The sequence below is a fragment of the Tursiops truncatus genome, chromosome 2 (assembly GCF_011762595.2).
Source record: "Tursiops truncatus isolate mTurTru1 chromosome 2, mTurTru1.mat.Y, whole genome shotgun sequence".
Taxonomy (NCBI): domain Eukaryota; kingdom Metazoa; phylum Chordata; class Mammalia; order Artiodactyla; family Delphinidae; genus Tursiops; species Tursiops truncatus.
In genome coordinates this window covers 8,633,118-8,654,551 of record NC_047035.1, presented here as the reverse complement: position 1 = coordinate 8,654,551, position 21,434 = coordinate 8,633,118, and the positions used below count along the sequence as shown (strand labels likewise).

Here is a 21,434-nt window from a genome sequence, read left to right as displayed (position 1 = left end):
CCCACAGGGTAGACTCCATTACCTGTGTTAAGTTTCTGAACACGTGATTTGGGAGAGCAAACTTGCTAGAAACAGATTACACGACACTTGAACACATTTCTCGGAGTACTGCCCCACCTGGAGCCAAACAATCCCCAGGGAGGGACTGAACGTCACCAATCTTGGATGACACTCGTTCGAATCGCGCTAAAGAGAAGACTGAGTCCCTCCCGGCTGGCCGCCGGCAGCTCTTACCCATTTGTCCAAGGGAACTTGGGCGAGGGACCCGGTGCCCTGGTACAGGTCCAGACTGAGCTGCTCCAGGCTCAGCTTCTCCTGCAGAAAGTGGCCCAGGTACCTCTGCAGGAGGTACCGACAGGCCCTCTTCTTGATGGACTCCGAAAACGGCCAAGGCATGACGAGGGCTGGCAGCTGGGCCGGCGGGGGCTGCGGACGGCTCCGGCCTGGGGGTCCAGGCTCCGGCTCCAGGCCGCTGCTGTGGCTGCAGCGGCGTCTCAGGTCCCGGCCGGCGAGCCCAGGCCGCGGCGAAGCCTAAGCCCGGGGAGGCCCCTCCATGCCCGCTCGGGGCCGGGAATCCCTCAGGGAGACCCCATCACCTGTGCCGCGCCGCTCGCGCTAGGCCTGGCGGGGACAAGGCGCGGAGAAGTCCCCGTCACCCCAAGTCCGGGGGCTTCCGAGGGGGTCCTAGTCGGCCCAGAGAGAGGATGCAAGAGATCACGCGGGGAGACGGAAAGGCCTGAGGCCGGGGCTGAGGCGGACACCTCCACCGCCGCTGCGCGACGAATTTGTTGTCATCCACGGGGCGCGCTCCCGACTGCGGGACGCTACCGGCGCGTCCGCGAGACCCGGACTCCAGCGCGCGGCCGGGCAAGGTGGAAGTGACGCCACACAGGGGGCCGAAGGAGGCGAGGAAAAGGACCCGAAAGGGGGCAGTTCCGGCTCCGAGGGGGCGGGGCGAGGGCGGGGAGGAGATGGGGTGGCGCCGCAGGTCGCTTCCAGAGGCCTGGGGAGGGAATGAGAGGAGGACGCGGGGCGTGCGCAGGTGAGCAGTCGCGGGGCCGGCGGCGAGAGGCCGGCCGGGGGTCGAGGGGGGTTCGAGGGCGACCTGGGGGCCCTCTGAGGGCTCTGCAGGCCGGGCCGTGAGGGGCGACGGCAGAAGCGGCCCGGTGCCCGGGCTGAGAGGGGGTGGGGTTGGGGGCGGATCCGGCCTGGGCCGTCCCAGGCAGCTTTGACCCCGACCCCGGAAACGGGCGCTCGGACGTCGCCGGCTTTACGGGGAGGGCTGCAGCCCCTCTCGAGCATCCCTCTCCCCCCCACGCCCACCCCCCGTATTGGCCGGTGCCCATAGTCAGCAAGTTATTCGTCGCCCGCCTCATTCAGGTATTGTTTTCCGGAGCTTCAGCTTCGCTGTCTAGAGGCTTGCAGTTTCCAAAGCGCTTTATTCATCCTGCGTGTGCTGCGCCAGCGACCAAGACACTTGAGCTTTCTAGGCAGAACTGCTCTCTCTGATCGATACCAGAACCTTCCGACCCCGCGGAAACCTGGGCAAAGTACTTGTGCTGTTCTGGGAATCTGCGCAGCCGTGTTTCTGCCTTTTAGGAGGCAACTCCTGCAGAGGCGGAGCCGGCCCTTAACTTTGGTCCACCCCCGAGAAGGCCTGCGTGCCGCTGTTCCGTGGCCCGGAAGCCAAGTGTCCTGGGTTAGAATCCCGCCCCTGGCGCTCATTAGCCGAGCCCCCTCGAAGCGGCCGCTGCCCTCTCGGAGTCTTCGCCAACTGTGAGCACATTAGTAATAGCTTATCTCCAAATATTGTTAGGAAACTTAAACGATATACGTAGGGAACCAGCGGAGTCCCGATACATCCAGTTTAATCAAGAATAGTGAATTAAACCCGACTTTCGCTTTACCAGTTGGACTCCTGTCTTTCTTGGTTATTCCGGGGAAGCAAAGGAAATACCCTTTTAAAACTCAAGCAGACTGGGTGTTTGTCTTGTAACCTGTCAGACGAAACAAACTGTAATAAGCTTACTGGAAAGTCTTGTGGAGTTTGTCACTAAGCAGTTCTAGTATTCGGAGTGTAGAAAGTTTAATTAAAGTTGTAAATTTTATTAGCCGTCCGGTTTTGCTTAAATTATTTGGTATTTCTACCAAATAATTGAGTCTGTCACCTCATTAGAAGAGAGCTTAAAAGTGGGGATGTTTGCCTCAAGGCCCCGTTCAGTAAGATTTAGTAAATGATTTTAAATTTGCCAACACTGTTGATTTATCCTATCTGTGGGTAAAAAGGTTCATGGTTACTTAATAAATGAAACTGTCGAAAGAAAAAAAAATAGTGAATTAAGACGACCGGGTTAAGAAGATTTTGTTTGTATGCTGATAACTTTCACCAGTGCCTTAGAAATACTAACACAGCCCACAAGTGTTGGCAAATGGAGAAAGCTCTGGTTCCCCTTTCCACCTTTTCACCTTTTCATTTTGGAACGAGCGTGCCTTCCACTGTACGTAGGTGCTGGGATTGTTGCTACCCCTCATTCTTTGTAGACTTGTCCCAAGCATTCTTGGTAACTTCAGTTCCCTTGCTCTTCATGCATGTTTAAATGTTTGTTAAGGGTCCTTTGAATGAAAGTCTCCACAGTTGGTGATGTGAAAAAGGTAAAGAGGCATTCAAGGAGCTTATGTTCTATAGTGAAGGGGTCACTCCTTAATTCAGTAAATATTTACTGATTGCCTGCTATGTGCCAGGGATTGTTCTAGGTACTGGGGATACAGCAGTGACCAGATTAAGTCCCTGCCCTCATGGAGTGCTTACATTTTATTGAAGGGAGGGGAAACAGACAGTAATCAAACATGTCATATGCCATGTGGTGATAAGTGCTGTAGAAAAAAATAAAGTAATATAAACGGAATGGAGAGCAGAGAGATTTGCCACTTTTCTTTTTTTTTTTTTTTTTTTTTTTGCGGTACGCGGGCCTCTCACTGTTGCGGCCTCTCCCGTTGCGGAGCACAGGCTCCGGACGCGCAGGCTCAGCGGCCATGGCTCACGGGCCCAGCCGCTCCGCGGCATGTGGGATCTTCCCGGACCGGGGCACAAACCCATGTCCCCTGCATCAGCAGGCGGACTCTCAACCACTGCGCCACCAGGGAAGCCCTTGCCACTTTTATTTAGGGGATAAAGGAAGGCCTCTCTTGTTTAATAGGTGACATTTTAGCAGAGACTTAGGGAAAGCTGGGGAGCAAGGCAAGTGAATACCTGCAAGAGTTTTCTGGGCAGGGGGAACAGCAGAACGCAAGGCCCGTGGCAAGAGCGTGCTTAGCGAGTTCAAGGAACCTCAGGAGGGAGTGAAGGAAAGAGGAGAAGCTGGGGGTTTGCGGGGGGAGGGGTCATACAGGGCCTTGTAGGCCACTATAAGGACTTTGCCTTTTTATTCAGTCGGTGAATGGGTTTGAGGAAAGCAGTGCCATAATCTGGCCAAAATGTTTACAGGATCAATGCTAACTGCTGTGTTGGGAATAGACTTGTGGAGGGGAGAGGACCAAAGGAGAAAAAGCAAGACCAGTTAGAAAGATACTGCAGTGATACAGGCAGAGATGACAGTGGCTTGGACTAGAGTGATAGAAGTGAAGATGGGAAAAAGCAGTTGGATTCTGGATATATTTGGAAGATAATAAGTCATGTTTATGAATAATTATAATGCTTACCATAAAAGGAGTGTAAACAAAGTGGTATGAAACTGGGATCCAATCTGGCAGGGAGTTAGACTAGACCTTGGGAGGTTTGAACCAGACTTTTGATGAATGAGTACAGTTGACTTCTTTTCAGGTTGAAATGTTAAGTAAGTGATTTATTTTGGAATACAGAATTACATTCAGACTGTTCATAGAATGTGTGAGATTTCAAATATCAGAAAAGGGACATAAAAATTAGAAGATTTTGTAAAAACAAACATGCTCCCTTCACAGTCTTAAGTGTGTTGCCGGGTACGTTTTATGCTTCGTAGGAGAAATTCAGCATAAATTGTTAAGGTTTGGGATCTGTCATTATTATACCTCTAGCTCAAATAGAGTACAGACTCATCCTAACAGTGTTTTGTGTTTTATCAAAGACAAAGTACTATCACAAAATGTTAACAGCTAACACTAATTAAGGGAGGACGATGAAGGTAATTACCAACCAAACATTGTCAACTTCCAAAAAATTCTAGAAAAGATTTGAAATGACAGGTTAGAGGCTATATACCAGAGGCTGAATGAGTCATGTCAAAAAATCATCCGTGAAAGAAATCCACGTTAACATGTGAAAGAAAAAAAAAGCTGAGATGTTTTTGTCCTTCTAAGACTTGTGCCTGAGGTAACAGGAATAAGATAATAGTGTTCCTGCGTCTCATGCTTCTCAGAGCCGTGAAAGGCCGCAGCTGCAGCCACTCCACATACTGTAAAGGGCACGGAACTTGGAGTCAAAGGGCTTAGGTCAGAGTTTACTCTTTCTTCTTTAAAGATATTTAAATACTCTATTTTTAACAATTAACAGATAATATTTCTTGAGCTTATTGCGTGTCCAGCACCATGCTAAGCATTTTCCATATATTCACTCATTTAGTTCTCTTGGGATCCCTTTAAGGTAGATGCTCTTGTTGGCTTCATTTTAGGGCGGCGGAATGTGTGACTAGAGGGATTAAGATATCTTGCCTCAAGTCGCAGAGTAAGTGGCAGAACTGAGATTCTAGCCCCGATCAGTCTGTTCAAAAGAGCCCTTTAACCATCACACCATATGGCCACTTCTTATTCATGTTGAGAGGATTTTCCAGACTGTGATGTATGATATAAATAAAAGTACAGTTGACCCTTGAACAACGCTGGGGTTAAGGACGCCAACCCGCCCAAAACTGAAAATCCACGTGTAACTTGTAGTCAGCCCTGTATATACACAGTTCCACATCCGCCAATTCAATCAACATGGATAGTGTAATACTGTAGTATTTACTATTGAAAAAAATCTATGCGTAAGTGGACCTGTGCAGTTCAAACCTGCGTTGTTCAAGGGTCAGCTGTAATCATCATTAAGATATTACATTCTAACCCTCAGCTGACTGTTGTAATGGCAACTGAAAAATCGAACTTTCTTTCAAAATGTAAATTTGACATCTGTATACTGCTCTTGAAGTCATTCTGGCTCTGTTCTTTTGCCATGCTGTAGACATGCAGACAGTCGTGTATGTCTTTCTACGCCTGTTCTTTTGTCATCAAGGACAAATCTAGTCTTTTGCTAGCTCTTTAATGCTGTAAATTTGTGATGAAACAAAACAAAGTCTACTAAATTAAGAAGTAGAGAATAAAGAATTCAGTGAACAATATCTTGATAACTAGTTTCATGAATTCTCCCCAGACCACTAACACAGTCCAAAAATTATACCAACAGATGAAGTAAGAGCGGTTCCTAAATAATTTATGGATGATGTTATAAGGAATCATTTGGAAACTTTTTGCAAGGTGATGCAATCTACCAGAATAACTAAAAGCAACCATAAGGTATTCCAATTTTTGAAGGTGCTGGCAACAGAATATTGCTCAGAGTCTGGTAGAGAGCCAATTTAGAGTTTAAATGGAAAACAAAGAGGTTTTCTATTTCATATCTCTTTAGATAATGATTTATGTTGGTTAGAATGTACCTTATATTAAATATAATACCAAATCCTCTATATAACCTAGTGGGTTATATAGAAACAAAAAACTAATTCCTGGAGTTATTTTGGTTTTAGTTCTTAAGCATTCAATTTTTTAGTCTTGGAATCTCATTTACTATTTCTGGTTTCAAAGGAAAGGTTGTTTACAGGGTTGTAGTGTTCTTGCCTATTTTTTACAGTTTAAAAGACTTCTCCAGGAGTACCGCTCTAGTTGCCAGATGGGATTCTGCCTGATTCATGAACTGCCTAATAAAGCCAATTAAATCTTTAAAAAAAAAAGACTTCTCAAATGAACATTATATATTTCTTCACCATCACCTTCCTCTTTAATCAGCTGAAGCACAATACAATTCTGGTGGCTTGATTTGTTATTACTAGGTTGTGTATGTGTGTCTTTGTTGAAAGTGGGGTGCAGAGTAATTTTATAAATCAGTGTACAAATGGAAAGATAAGCCCTTTTTATTTGAATTACAAATAATGTATGTCTGTAATGCAAATGATTCTGATTTAAAATTTTTAATTTCAAAATAAGCATCTCAGAGCTATTGAAAACATTAAATGTTATGTGTTACAGAAAATAAAGTTTAAACTAGCTTTAGCTTCGCCTGAATTCTACATGTTGCGAATTAATCAACTTTATTCATCTTTACTTTCAAAACAGTAGTTTGAAATTCAGATAAATTCAAAGCTCTCATTTCATTTGAAACTGAAGCTGCCAGTTACTTTAACTGTCTTAGGACTTCCCTGGTGGTGCAGTGGTTAAGAATCTGCCTGCCAGTGCAGGGGACACGGGTTCGATCCCTAGTCTGGGAAGATTCCACATACTGAGGAGCGACTAAGCCCTTGTGACACAACTACTGATCCTGCACTGTAGAGCCCACGAGCCACAACTGCTGAGCCCACGAGCCACAACTGCTGAGCCCACGTGCCACAACTACTGAAGCCCATGCACCCTAGAGCCCACGTGCTGCAACTACTGAGCCCACGCACCGCAACTACTGAAGCCCGTGCGCCTAGAGCCCATTCTCCACAACAAGAGAAGCCACTGCAACAAGAAGCCCATGCACCACAACAAAGAGTAGCCCCCGCTCACCACAACTAGAGAAAGCCCACACACAGCAGCGAAGACCCAACGCAGCCAAAAAGAACCAACAAGATGGTGAAGTTGATTCAAAATAATATAGGAGAGACCAAAATCAATGAAAGAAAAACTGATGAAATAAGATTCCAAAATTAGCTGAAAACTGGTTAATAAGCCTTCCACTCCTGGCTAAGATAGAGTAACAGGGACCAGATTTACCCTTCCACCTGAAACAACAAAAAAAGTGGGCAACAATACATGAAACAATGGTTTTAAGACTTTGGACATTAGGCAGTGAAGGACAGTGATCCCTGAGAGACAAGATGCAAACTGTTGCCCCAGATTATTGCCTGGAGAGAATTTCTAGGCATGGCCTTGGGAGGAGAAACCCAGGTAGAACTGGCAGTCTACCTGAATTGAGGATAAGAAGCTAGGATTCCAGGAAGGCCAAGGCAGCTAGGACAGAGTACTAGAAGGAGGGGAGCTTCTTAGAGCCGTGGATAAATACAGAGGATCCCCCTCCCGTCTGCAGCTGAATACTGATCAACACATAGTTGTGAGGAAACTCCCCAGGGCTGGGGAAGAGACTACCCAAAAGAATTAGAGGAATTTTCAGAGCTCAAACAGGACCAGTGATAGTTCCAGTTCCTCTCACCCAGAATGAAAAATCTCATAATTCATAGGCCATCCGGTAGAGTGCTCAGAAAGGTTTTGTCTCTGTAGTTGGGAAAAAAATTAACCAGAGACTAAATGAGTTTTGATACTGCCTTAAAAAGCCTAAGAGCAAGACCTGAAAGGATCAAGCTTTTCCCAGTTAACTACATCCCAGAGCAATACTCAGTAATATTTATAGGAATATAAAAATATCAAGCACCATGAAAGGTAAAATCCACACAGTCTGGCATCCAATCAAAAAATATCAGGCATACAAAGAAGCAGTATGCAACCCATAACGATTAGAAAAATCTATCAATTGAAACTAACCCAGAAATAACAGTGACATTAAAACATTTATTATAATTATTCCATATGTTTAAAAGAATTAGAGAAAAGATTGAGCAAATGAAGTAGATACATAAAAAATATGTTTTTTAAAGAAGAATCCAAGTATAAGAGATTAGATACAGCAAAGAAAAGGTTAGAAAAGAACTTTAAATAGCAATAGAAACTATTCAAAGTGAAACACAAAGAGGAAAAGAGTGAAAAAATGAGCATAGGGGTAGGACAACTTCACTTGGACTAATATTCATGAAATTGGACTCTCCAGAGAGAGGAGAGACAAATGTTAGAAGAAATAATGGCCAAAATTTTTCCAAATTTGCTAAAATCTATGAACCCACAGATGGAAGAGGCTCAATGAACCCCAAGCAAAAGAAACATGAAGAAAAACTACACCAAGAGGAACAAAGATAACAGTGACATCACATTTCTCACGGGAAACTGCAAATAAGATGACGGTAGAGAAACATCTTTGATTTTTTGCTTGAAGGAAACATTTTTTTCTTGAAAGAAAAAAAGTCAGCCTAGGATTCTATACCCAGCAAAAATATCTTTTAAAAATGAAAGTGAGGCTTCCCTGGTGGCACAGTGGTTAAGAATCTGCCTGCCAATGCAGGGGACACGGGTTTGAGCCCTGGTCCAGGAAGATCCCACGTGCCGTGGAGCAGCTAAGCCCATGTGCCACAACTGCTGAGCCTGCGCTCTAGAGCCCATGAGCCACAACTTCTGAGCCTGCGTGCTACAACTACTGAAGCCCATGCGCCTAGAGCCTGTGCTCTGCAACAAGAGAAGCCACTGCAATGAGAAGCCTGTGTACTGCAATGAAGAGTAGCCCCTGCTTGCCGCCACTAGGGAAAGCCTGTGCACAGCAACAAAGACCCAGTGCAGCCAAAAATAAATAAATAAAATAAGTTTATAAAAAAAAAATGAAAGTGATAGGAAGACTTGTTCAGACATAGAAAAGCTGAAAGAATTCATCAACAGCAGACCTACACTACAGGAAATGTTTAAGGAAATCATCAGGCAGAAGAAAAATTATACAGATTATAGATGTAGATCAACACAAAGAAATGAGGAGCATCAGAAATAGTAACCATATGGTTAAATATAAAATGCATTTTTCTTACTACCTAAGTCTCTTTGAAAAGTAACTGGCTATTTAAAGCAAAAATAATGGGAATTCCCTGGTGGCCTAGTGGTTACAATTCCAGGCTTTCACTGCTGTAGCCTGGGTTCAATCCCTGGTCAGGGAACTGAGATCCCACAAGCCATGACGTGTAGCCAAAAAACAAACAAAAAAACACTGTTAAAAACAATAATAATGAAACAAAAATAACATGTATTATGAAGTTTGTAACATATGTAGAAGTAAAATGTATGACAAAAATAGCACAAAGACTGTATAATATACTCTTGTAAGGTTCTTATATTATTCATGAAGTGGTATAAGAACACTTGAAGGTGTGATAAATTAAAGATGTATATTATAAACTCTAAAGCAACCACCAAAAACGTTCAACAAAGAGTCAATAAACCACCAAAGGATGTAAAAAAAGAATCCTAAAAAGTGGTCAGTCCAAAAGTAGGCAGAAAAATAAGGAAAAGGGAATAAAGTACAGATGGGACAAATAGAAAACAAACAGCAAGATAGTAACCACATCAATCATAGTAATCATATCAATAATCATAGTAATCATATTAAACGTAAATGGTCTAAACACTCCAATTAAAAGGTAGAGATTATCGGATTGGATGAAAAAGCAGGACCAAACTATATACTGCCTACAAGGAACCTACTTTAAATATAAAGACATTGCTCTTCCCATTCTCAAGAGCTTAAAACAGCCTGTTGTACCAAAATCAAATTCTGTTGTCTAGGTATTAGCACCTTGTCACATTGGGCCATTCCTATCTGTTATTCTCTTAGCATTTTCCTTGTAGTAGACTACCTAGTCCAGTTTCCTTACAATTCCTGCCACACCCTGGGCCTTGTTTATGCATTGTTCCCTCTGAAGAATCCTTCACAACTCTCAAGTCTTCTCTGCTTATCCATAACTTTTCATCTGTGCTCATTCAAGCCCAATTTTGACTGACCTGTTCCATGAGTCAAGCCCCATAGTAACTTAACAATTATGTCATAAATCATGGAATGTCAGAGCTCTCAAGAACAGTAAAGAATTTCCCATTCATTCCCCCTTATTCTGTAAGTGAGAAAACCAATGAGGTTACATGGCCAGCCCAAGTTTATACAAGTTGAGTGGTAAGATTGTTGTAGGACCAAGACATTTTGTTTTCTCTAATTATACATTTTTTGTGTTATGATTCATGTGCGTGGCATTAATATTTGTGTACGTATTTCATGTGCCTGTCTTATTTCTCAAATTAGGCTGTAAACTACCAGTAAACATACTTAATTAGTATTCTAATGCTTAGAAAAGTGCTAGATAAATAAACTTAGAGTCTAAATTGAAAAGATAAAAAAATGAAGTAATTCATTGATTTTTACCAATGAAACACTGACAGTTAATTTCCCTCCATAGATTAGCTAAGATTCAAAACAGATTTTCTAACATACCTATTTCCAAATCTTGGTACTCATATAAAATAAGCTGAATTTAGTACCTTTATATCTTGATTGTTTTCAACAGTAATATAAACTCAGTTCATTATATTATCCACAAGTATTCACAAAGGTCTAGTCCTGTGCTATGTGATACAGTAGCCACTAGCTTTTTAAATTTAAATGAATGAAAATTAAATAAAATTTGAAGTTCAGTTCCTCAGTCGCTCTAGCGAAACTTCAAGTGCTTAATAGCTACGTGTGCCTAGTAGCCACTGTATTGGACAGCATAGATAAAGAACATTTCCATCATTGCACGGAGTTCTACTGGTCTAGAATTTCTCATACAATGATAAGTTGTTTAGCCTACAGAAGAATCCAGGGATTTTTACAGGAATCACATTGATGAGTCAACCATTCTGGTAACCTGACAGCATCTCTAATGTTTCATTAGTAATTTTAGCAGTTGTCCCTTCACCAACATGGACGTATATGTCCCCATCCTCAATGGCTTCTACAGGCTTCTACACTTGGGTACACAAGATAATCCATTGAGAAGTAAGAAGAAAATAAGCTTATATTTCATAGTTTACCTTCTCTTTAAATTCATATTTATGTGTTTTGATGCGCTAATTGTGATATGTAAATAAATATACATATGATGAGGCATCTGCTCAAAATATTTTTGGTTATTGGGATGAATAATCAAAGTATAGAAACCACTTCTCTAGTGCCCCATTGGTAAGGCTACCCAGTTGCTCCCTGCTTTGCTTCTGTAGCTCCTTTCATCACACACTGAATTCATGTTTTTTGGCTCTGTGTTCATACTCCTCAAAAGAGGATCTGATTGGATGAACCAGTCACCATCCAGAATCGGGTAGTTGGACAGAGCTCTTGATTCAAGACAATTCATAAACCCCTTGCCAGCCTCGAAATGGTGACTTTAATTATAACACCCAAATCCAGTTCATTTCGCTGTATCACGGTGCTGGAGTTACAGAATACAAATCATGAAAGCTGTAACTAAGGAACCTTTCCAAAGAAGGCAGTGAGCTTGACAAGTACGCTGGACCTCCTTTTAAAAGTAAACTATGACTGTTCCAAAAAGGAAAGTCAGAAAATGAAGTCTCTTTGACTACCTTTATACTCCTTTCCCTGCTGATAGGGTATGGATACTGGTAGGCAGAATAATGACCGCCCCCCCAAAGATGTCCATGTCCTAATCCCCAGAAACTGTGAATGTATTATCAGTACCTTATATGGCAAAAGGAACTTTGCAGGTTTGTTCAAGTTAAGGGCCTTGGATGGGGAAATTATCCTGGAATGTTCAAGTGGGTCCAATATAATCAATCACAAAGGTCCTTATAAAAGAGTGCGGGTGCCAGGAGTCAGAAAAAGGAGATAATGTGACCACAGAACCAGAGATTGGAGTGATGTGCTTTGAAGGTGGAGGGAGAAGGGACCATGAGCCAAGGAATGCGGGAGGCTTCCAGAAGCTAGAGAGGCAAGGAAACAGATTCTCCCCTGAAGGCTCCAAAAGGAATGCAGCCTTGCTAACGCCTTGGTTTTAGATTTCTCACGTCCAGAATTGTAAGAAAATTAATTCATGTTATTTTAAGCCAGTAAGTTTGTGGTAATTTGTTACAGCAGCAATAGGAAACTAATACACATGTTGATACTCAGTCTACAAAGCTTTTATTAAGTACTTTCTACATGACAGACACAAAAATATCATCATGGTTCCGTTTTTTTTAAACCTCTTGTGTAAAGCTGTTGAAGAGTGAGATTAATGAGTGCTTTTTATTTTAGGTAACTCCTAATTCAGTATGCTTTCAGTTGCCAGTAAAATAATGAATTTATTGGCTGCAATAACTGAAAAGTGCAAAGGTTGGGCAGCTGTCAGGGCTCGGGCTTCATTTCTCTGTGAATCTCTTGGCTCTGTTTTCCCATTGTCAGCATCATCCTTGAGTTTCCCTCATCTTGGGATGGCTACCAGGGACAGCCGGGGCTGTGTGCTGTAAACTATTTTGCATTAAAGTGTGTGCTGTAAACTATTCTGCATTAAAGAAAAGGGACTTCCCTGGTGGTCCAGTGGTAAAGAATCTGCCTTCCAGTGCTGGGGACATGGGTTTGATCCTTGGTCAGGGAACTGAGATCTCACATGCCATGGGGCAACTAAGCCCGTATGCCACAACTACTGAGCTTGCGTGCCTCAATGAGAGAGCCTGTGTGCCGTAAACTACAGAGTGCACGCACTCTGGACCCCGTATACCACAACTACAGAGCCCATGTGCCCTGGAGCCTGCACGTCACAACTAGAGAAAACCCACATGCCACAACTAGAGAGAAGCCCGTGCTGCAACAAAAGATCCCGCATGCCTCAATGAAGACCACGGGTGCTGCAACTAAAACCTGATGCAGCAAAACATAAATAAATGAATAAATAAATTTTAAAAATAAAATGACTAGGAAGAATTCAGTGTATTGATAAGTTCAGGACAGTCTTCAGTTGGGATTGGGGTCAATCTCATGCAAATTGCTTGGTTACTTTACTCAATAGGGGAAGGGGGGACTTCCCCGGCAGTCCAGTGGTTAAGACTCTTCCTTCCAATGCAGGAGGCGTGGGTTCAGTCCCTGGTTGGGGAACTAAGATCCCACATGCCGTAGGGTGCAGCCAAAACCTTAAAAAAAAAAAAATAGGGGAAGGGGAGGTATTATGATTCCTCTTGGAAAATCTGGGTGCTGTTAGGAAGGGGAAAGGGTATTGATAAATAATCAAGAGCTTGTCATACCAACAAAAGATAATTGTAATAATACCTTAAAATACTGATAGCTTAAAATGTTAACTTGTATAATGCTTCAGTACTAAAATCTGTCAATTCTTATGTATCATCAGAGGTTCTGGATGTGTCTGCTATTTAATGCATCGTTCAAAAGCATTTCAGAGAAAAATCTCCTGAAAATTCACAGTCTCAGGAAAGGTGTCTTTCTCTTTTTTTGCCCCTTGGTGCTAACTACTACCCACAGTTTGATGACCTGCTTTACTGACCTGTGAGGTCTTATATTCTAGTATTGGATTCTTTGGCTTATCATATCACTAGGGTCCCAGTTGCAATGAATTAGGCTCTCTCTTTAAAAGCTTTCTCATATAAACATCTTTTTCATGTAACAGTTACTATTTCTGTCATCTGTAGTTAAGGTACTTGATTACTTGAGCAAAATAAAGATGTTTGCCATTCAGGATGTTAAGAGATTTATGGTAGACAGTCACATTTCAAAATCTTCAGAACTGACTTTGTAAAAAAATAAAATGGTCTCATTTCTTATACATAAAACCAAGTGTAATATTAAGGAATATAATGATTATTTCTAGAGAAGGTAGACATTTTTAGAAAATCAAATATTTTCACTTTCATATATACTAAGTCAATATTAGATTTCAGTTACCTGACAAATTCCTCCAGCAATAATCGATAAATTTATAATTAACTTGTATTGTTAGTAGTGAGTGACTAATCCTATGAAGTGCTGTGGGAGACAAGATAAAGGACCCTTAAAACGTATCATTAGTTGAAATAGGATTGGAGGATTATATTATTTGTACCAGTTTTCTATGTAGTTTTTTGAAAGAGCTTTACATAGTTTATCATAAGTTGCCTTTAGCAAATAGTTTTGACTTTTATAATGTGCAAATGACTTGCAGCTATAGGAACTCTAGCACCTTAAGATTTTTGCTAATAATTCAGATCATTGGCTGTACAGTAGAATCATCCAGAAACTCTGAAAAAATACCCAGAAAAATCTCCCAGAGGTTTTGATTCAGTTTCTCAGGTGGGGTTTTTGGCCACAATTGAGGACCACTAATTTAAAGGATTTTGAACATCACACAGATAGGACACAAGTTGGTAACTTTAGAAAAAGGGATGGAATTTGTAAGGTAATAGACAAACAGTACAAATAAATGTTCATAACAAGTTGAACAGTCGTCCTGCATTTAGGACAGTGGGTGCTTAATCCATATCAGAGAAATGAAATCTTAATTTACTTTTAAAGCCTACAGGTAAAAAGAAAGTATATCTTATTCTGAAAAGCTGTTTTTACATTCCAAAGCAATCTCACATTTATTAACTTTTCTCATCCATACATTTAGAATTTTTAACAAAACTGCTCCCCCAGTCACAGAAGAGAAGCAAGAACTACATAGCAGACTGGCGGTAATATTGGGTCAAGTTAGCACAAGAAATAATATTTTCCAGTGTATAATATGGGAGCCAGTTCAAGTAAATAGTAAAAAGAGTTATTCAGTAAGTGGTGTTGGGACAATAGGCTATCCACTTGGAAAATAAAGCTACACAGAATAAATTCCAGACGGATCAAAGAGTTAAATATAGAGAATGAGAATTCAAAAGATAATTTAGAGCATTTTAAAATGTAATCGTGGAATGGGGAAGATTGCTTCTTAGGCAAAACCCCAAATTGAGAAGTCATAAAAGGAACTATTGAGGGTGTACCTTAGTAGGTAAAGACTTAAACTTTGATTTCAGACTACTTAGTTCATTTTTATTTGTTTTTTTTAATAGCTGTATGATCTTAGAACTAAAAATATCCTATAAATACCCAAAGGTTGTTTAATCAAGGATATACATATTCAAACAATGAGACATCATTCTTTGCCTCTCAAGTTGGCAAATGTTAAAAAGGGTTGGAAAGGGTGTGGTGAAAAAGAGCACAGTCCTTCATATTCTGTTGGTGGAGTATCAGTCAGTACAGCCTTTTTTGAAGGGTGACTCAGCAGTATCTATTAAAAGTTAAAATGAGTATATACTTTGACTCAGCAATTCCAGTTCTAAATATCTATCCTAGAAAAATAATAATACATTTAAAAAGAAGTAGGTACTAGGAGTTTTACATTGGCATTGTTTGAAATAGCTAAAAACTGATATTCTGAATTCGTACCAATATGGGGATTAACCTTTTGAGGAGAAGTGGAGAACAAGAGTTTTTTGTTTTTGGGGGGTTTTTTAATCTATAGGTATCTGTAATTTTGCTGTGAAAAACTACTGAAAATGGTTTTAGGCAATATTTTCCCTAAAAGTTGTTAACTCATTAATGTTTTCCAATAAGTAGCAGTTGTAAGGCATAACTGCTTTTAATCAAACATTAGTATGTGGAGTGTCTTTCTATAAGCCGTTTTATATCCAGATTTTTGCAGAATGGAAACAGACTGTAATCCCATGGAGCTGAGCAGTGTGTCAGGATTTGAAGAAGATGCAGAGCTTAATGGCTTTGAAGGAACAGATATGAAAGACATGAGACTGGAAGCTGAAGCAGTTGTAAATGATGTTCTCTTTGCTGTTAACACCATGTTTGTCTCAAAAACCCTGCGCTGTGCAGACGATGTGGCCTATATCAATGTGGAAACAAGAGAAAGGAATAGATACTGCCTGGAGCTCACTGAAGCCGGGCTCAGGGTAAGTCATTTTCTCTTTAGGAAAAAAAAAAAAAATTACATCTTTACCACTTAATCAAAAAGGGCAGGGAGTCAGGGAGTGGGAAAGAGTGTTAGATGAGAACTTGACACGCAGTAGCTTCTAAGTTTTTTTAAGGAAAGCTTTTTTCCCTAGGAATTTTTATTAATACTAAAGTCTTTCAGCCAACATGGGAAAATTGGATTTTTTGAAAAAGAAGAAACAGATTTGATTTGCAGAGTTATTTTGTCGTAACCATCACCCCCCAGATTAACTTATTTCTTATCTCTAGCTAAATATGTTTACCAGAATAATGCATTCTCTGCATTGGATGAGTTTTGCAGCCACTGTGTTGAATATTTTCCCACCTCTTATAAATGTCTCTTCTATTGAAACAACATACTTGAGGGAATTCCCTGGAGGTCCAGTGGTTAGAACTCCTTACTTTCACTGCCAAGGGCCCAGGTTCAACCCCTGGTCAGGGAATTAAGATCCCGCAGGCCGTGCGGCACAGCCAAAATAAATAAATAACCTTCTGTCTTGGTCAAAAATCTCTGACTTTTCTGTTTCTACAGATAGTTCTCCCAAAGATACGCAGTATCATAAAGTAGAACACAGGGTTTAAGCAAGTAAAACTGTCATGTGGTACATTAAACAAGCACATGAACATCTCTTTATTTCACTAGATTCAATTTACCTAAGATGTATGTGACCGTGTGTTCTGTGTATCCCTTGATAGAGGATCACTTACATTGAAGCCGATTGCAAGGCCAGCATCGTCACTACCCTTAGTTCCCCAACGGATGAGGCTTGGCTTTGGGAGTAGTCCCGGAATTAACTAATCTTTGTGCTCCCCTTCCTAAATTTGTACCAAAAACTTGCAATCTTTAGAAGTGGATGTTAAATAGAAATAGGCAAATCGAAAGTAGAGATAAATGACCCCAGGTAAATTAATTCTGTCTGACACTGTTTAATTCTGGTGAGGTAGGAAACGTTCTAATGAGAGTCAGAAGTCTTACATGTGAATTTGAGTGACCTTGGGTGAGTCAGTCAACCTGAGTCCCTACTTCTTTATCTGTAAGTTGGAGATTAAAAAAAAAAAAACTGAAAAGGATTCGGGGGATGGTTATGTGAATAAAGTTTGCAGAAAGATCTGGATCAGTTATAAAACCTGACATGTAAGTACTCAAATATTTATTTTTTCAGTCTGATTCAGTTAACATTTACTGAGTAACTATCCTGTGTCAGGAATTAGAAATCAAACCATGCGAATAAGACATGATCCCTGTCCCCAGGTAGACCACAGTCTAGTGGGGATAAGAGAGGGGCAAACAAAATTGTAATATGTTGTAGAAAGTGCTGGGACAGAGCATGGTTCCGAAGTGGTGCAATAACAACTCTGCTTCTGTTTCTAGCATAAACTTGCGTCTCCTATGGCTTGAATAGATGTCATAAAATGTGGGGTTCATATGGGGAATTCACAAGCTTTCATGAAGTCAGCAAAACCTAAGTTGATTTTGCCCTACACTGTGCTGGTGAACCATGATATAGGTCTTATAATCCTGTTGAAGAAACAATCTTTAGCTGTGTTTAAGGGGAAAAAACACACAGAGAAGCACACAGAATAACATTCCCTTTTATCTCACAGAGTTGAGCAGATAAGTAATGTATTAGTAATGAAAGTGGCATTTCAGATAACTAATTATAAGGCAGAATTAAAACTTCAAATAAATTTTAGAATTCTTTATACAAAGTCCAAATCACATAAATTATAACAATATGGACTAATAACACTGTAGTAATAATAAGTATAATTATTTATTATAGTACCTTTATAAAAAGACCCTCAATGTATGTGGAATTAAATAGAAGCATGGGGACTTCCCTGGCGGCCCAGCGGTTAAGACTCCGTGCTTCCAATGCAGGGCGCACGGGTTCGTTCCCTGGTCAGGGAACTAAGATCCCACATGCCGTGTGGTGCAGCCCCAAAAAACCCAAAATAAATAGAAGTATGTTTTAGACCATGAAAATGAAATACTATTTTTGTATAGCTTTTTAAATTCTTTCTGTATTTTACATTCCTTTAGGATCAAAAGTAGGTAAAACAGACCTTTTAAATTTTGAGAAAAAAATTATAACGAGAGCATTTTGCTGGTGGTATTCCTGTATGTTACGAATTGCTTAAATATTACAGGTTGTATTAAAAATGTGTATTCTAACTATTGATGGAGAAACGCATAATGTCAGAGAATGACCCATGTAAAAACTTGGGGGTTTTTTTGCTTTCTGTACCAAGATGAAATCTGATTATTTATTCACTACTGCATTTCTTTTGTAGGTGGTAGGTTATGCTTTTGACCAGGTGGACGATCATTTACAGACTCCCTACCATGAAACAGTCTACTCCTTGTTGGATACACTTAGCCCTGCCTACCGGGAAGCATTTGGAAATGCACTCCTTCAAAGACTGGAAGCTTTGAAAAGGGATGGACAGTCATGACTAAGTTTTTTCCTGTTAGAGAGGCTGCTGCTGGTACACAATGTTGACCTAAAGCTTGAAATTCTTCCAGGTGGTCATAGTAGAAAATGCATCTTTGATTTTGTGTCTTTATGATTTTTTGCTTCACATTTAGGCTTTTGATTGAGAACTTTATTGACTAATGAATTGTCTTTCTTAGTTTGTGATTCATTAAGGAAATCCTGAGGCCATTGCTGTGACACCATCATTAAGACATTCAGATTTCTTCATATAGTATCTCTGGCATTCTGAAAACCTAATCAGTATTTCATTCTCTTATTGCAGGACTTTGATGCTGCCAGCACTCTCTCTTACATAGGAAATTCTAGATTTGCACAGTAATATAGGAAATAAACTAACTTCAAACTTTGATTCAGCTTGCTAAATCAGGGGTTTGCTACTAGCTTGGACTGACTTTGTAGTAATTATTTTGCTACTAGCCTTATTGGAAACAAATTAGCAACTAGTTTCTCCTGCACAAATTTTGAAATTCACTGCTTCATGTAATCTATTTATATTATTAATATGGACTGATAAAGATGAATTAATTCTATATTACGTAGCTAGTATTACGTGAAGAACAGGTACTGAAATAGTACTGTATTCCTGTTTGCAACAGCCAGCCAAGTAAGAGGACAAACCATTAGCAAATGAATGCAACAATTACTTGTTTCCAAGATATTTAAGCACATAAGCAAATATAGGAACAGGCTCCATTCTTTTCCTAACAAAAAGCATCTTCAGTGTGTGTGATTTAAAAGAAAAAAGACTCTGATTTCCTAGAAAACAATATTTTGGCCTGTGTTGATTCTTATTATGAATGTTTGTTTACATAATGTACAGTATATATTCAGAAAGTATTTTTGCTTCAACGTTTCCTTTCTATGATGTAGCACTTTGGTATTCCCACAGCACCCCTCCTTCCCCAACAGATGTACAGTGTTCTGTCTGAATGCTAAATCTGCAATGTCATATGAGTGCATCGTATGGGTTTGAAACCAAAGGATGAATGAAGCATTCAGAGACTTAATATTTGAAAAACGGAGACTCTGTATTTTATATTTTATTACAGGTACTAATATTTATAAAAATAAACTATACCATGCTGCTACATGTTTTCAAGTACATGTTGAATAATAAGGATTGGGGAGTTGTTTTTTTAATACTAGTCTAAAGCAGCAACTATAGAAATGTTGAACTAAAATTCCACATCTGGACACACCTTCATAATTTGTCATTTGAAGACATTTTAAAATCATTATTAAATAATAGGTACTTCTAGGCTCTGAAGATCATGTAGACCAGAGCAAGTTAAAGTTTGGTTTGGGTCACTATTCATTGTCAGAGTTTACTGGAATGCTTAAATTATGTTTGATAAATGAACATTCATCCTCAGCTTTATTTTCAGAGGCTGACGTGTTTGGGTAATGAAGTCTAACTTCAGGTTGAACTTTCTCATGCTTAATCTCAGGCTGAATGTAAAGGATATTTGTAAAGTCTGAATAAAATTCTGTTTACTAATTTTGAGTTAAGTATGAAGAAAAGTGATTGTATGTTTAAAAATTGAAAGCGTTCATTTTGTGATAAATGTTTGATTCCGAGAGATTCCGTTTCCATTTTTGAATTCTGTATTGTTCCATTTCGGTGTGAAGTGATTTGCTCTTTTTATTACTATGAAAGAGCAACAGAGAGAGAAGACATTAATAGAACTACACATATCAGAACCTCCACTAGATATTAAAACCTTTATTTTACCTAGATTTGTAAAAGAATTTAACCAGATAAATTAACCCTTGATTTCACTTCCAAAAGAAAAAGAAAGAACCTCCAAATAAGTAGCTATTATAAGTCAGTAAGAAAAAAATGAGAATAAGGGGCAAATAATATGATCAACTCAGAAAAATATACAAATGTCCAGTAATCACTTGAAGGATGTTCGACCAGACCAGTAATTCAAGAAAGGAAAATAGGCTTAGCTATGTTGAGCCATTTTACCTAATAATTTAATAGTTTCTCTTATTTAAATATAATGATATCAATAAAGATTTAGTGAGAGGCATAGTTACACTCTATTGGAAGATATATTGGTGAAACCTTTCTGGAAAATAGTGGTAATAAAGCCTTTACAAAGCTTATAACTTCTGTGCTGGTAATAGCCTAGAAATCTAGCATAGTGACATAATTCAGCAGAAGATATACAACAAGGATGTCATTTTCGCTAATGAAACATTGAAAAGGCTCTAAAAAGTGGTTAAGTTATGCCAGATCCTCCTGATGGAAAACTATGCAGCCATTAAAATTGGAGAAAATTATACTACAGGAAAAAAGGGATTTAAAACTACATCTTGAAAAATAATATGTAACAGAAGGAAAAATGAAATAATATAGTAGCTATCACTAGGTGGTAAGATAAGTGATTTCCTTTTTCGTATTTTCTACATTAGCTTTTATATACTAATTAGAGAAGGGAAATGCAATAGATAACGGTGTTCAAACCAGCTGAAGAACATCCCTTTGTAGCAAAAGCACCAATCTGTGCTGAGCTGTGCCTGCTCCCAGGATCCTTGAAGCGGCAGTATGACTATGAAGAGAATGCACACCTCATTTCCCACAATGACACGCTCCCCACCTTTCCTCGAGGTCCAGAATCAATCATTACACATCCCACACAGCTAATCAGCAGCTACTGGGGTACTGAGCATTCATTCCCTGCCCCCATCACAACACTGCACTATTCTCTCGCCAGTGTTGAAAAACACGAAATGTGTGGTTTGATTGTTAAGGGGGAACAGGGTAGGAAAACATTCTGATATGTGCCAGGTTGACTTAAGAACTCTGCCCTTTACCCCTTCATTTTGTGTGTGACGTGTCCAGCTGAGACTTGGACAGGTTGCGGCACTTGCTCAGCAGCCCACCTGTGAGCAGGAGGGTACGGTCAGAACCCAAGTCTTCTGACTCCGCCAACCATCCCCATATGTGTCAATAAAAGCATCCCCTGAACTTTGTGGTTACATGAAAGCTGATTTTGAAAGAGGAACAGGGAACTGTACTCAATATCTCGTAATAACCTATATATTTAACTGAATCACTCTGCTGTACACCTGAAACTAACACAGCATTGTAAATC

The 21,434-nt window shown here is 40.1% G+C and overlaps 2 protein-coding genes and 1 non-coding gene across 12 annotated transcripts in view; 2 read left to right on the top strand and 1 right to left on the bottom strand.

The window, feature by feature from the left end:
* The window catches only part of ATG2B (autophagy related 2B), a 78,066-nt gene extending 77,165 nt beyond the window's left edge, over positions 1 to 901 (bottom strand). For 2 of the 9 annotated variants that reach the window (XM_019952730.3, XM_019952747.3), the window contains exon 1: positions 235 to 891. In XM_019952730.3, coding sequence (XP_019808289.2) covers positions 235 to 396 — 162 coding nt within the window. In that variant the 5' untranslated portion in view covers positions 397 to 891. Of the gene's footprint in view, positions 1 to 234 lie in introns of all 9 variants that reach the window. The other 7 variants (XM_019918265.3, XM_019918274.3, XM_019918295.3 and 4 more) reach the window with 6 other exon arrangements.
* Positions 902 to 953: 52 nt separating this feature from the next.
* Positions 954 to 19,910, top strand: GSKIP (GSK3B interacting protein). Of its 2 annotated transcripts, none has more exons than XM_019918306.3 (3): positions 954 to 1,042; positions 15,524 to 15,792; positions 18,128 to 19,910. In XM_019918306.3, exons 1-3 carry the CDS (start codon positions 1,015 to 1,017, stop codon positions 18,287 to 18,289), a joined length of 459 nt encoding a protein of 152 aa, XP_019773865.1. In that variant the 5' UTR covers positions 954 to 1,014; the 3' UTR covers positions 18,290 to 19,910. The 2 variants fall into 2 exon arrangements, with proteins under 2 accessions (XP_019773865.1, XP_019773872.1); XM_019918313.3 differs by lacking the exon at positions 954 to 1,042 and adding an exon at positions 1,254 to 1,380.
* Positions 1,889 to 2,015, top strand: LOC117311478 (small nucleolar RNA SNORA27). The gene has a single exon (XR_004525674.1). It is a non-coding gene; the product is annotated as a small nucleolar RNA SNORA27 (small nucleolar RNA).
* Positions 19,911 to 21,434: the final 1,524 nt, after the last annotated feature.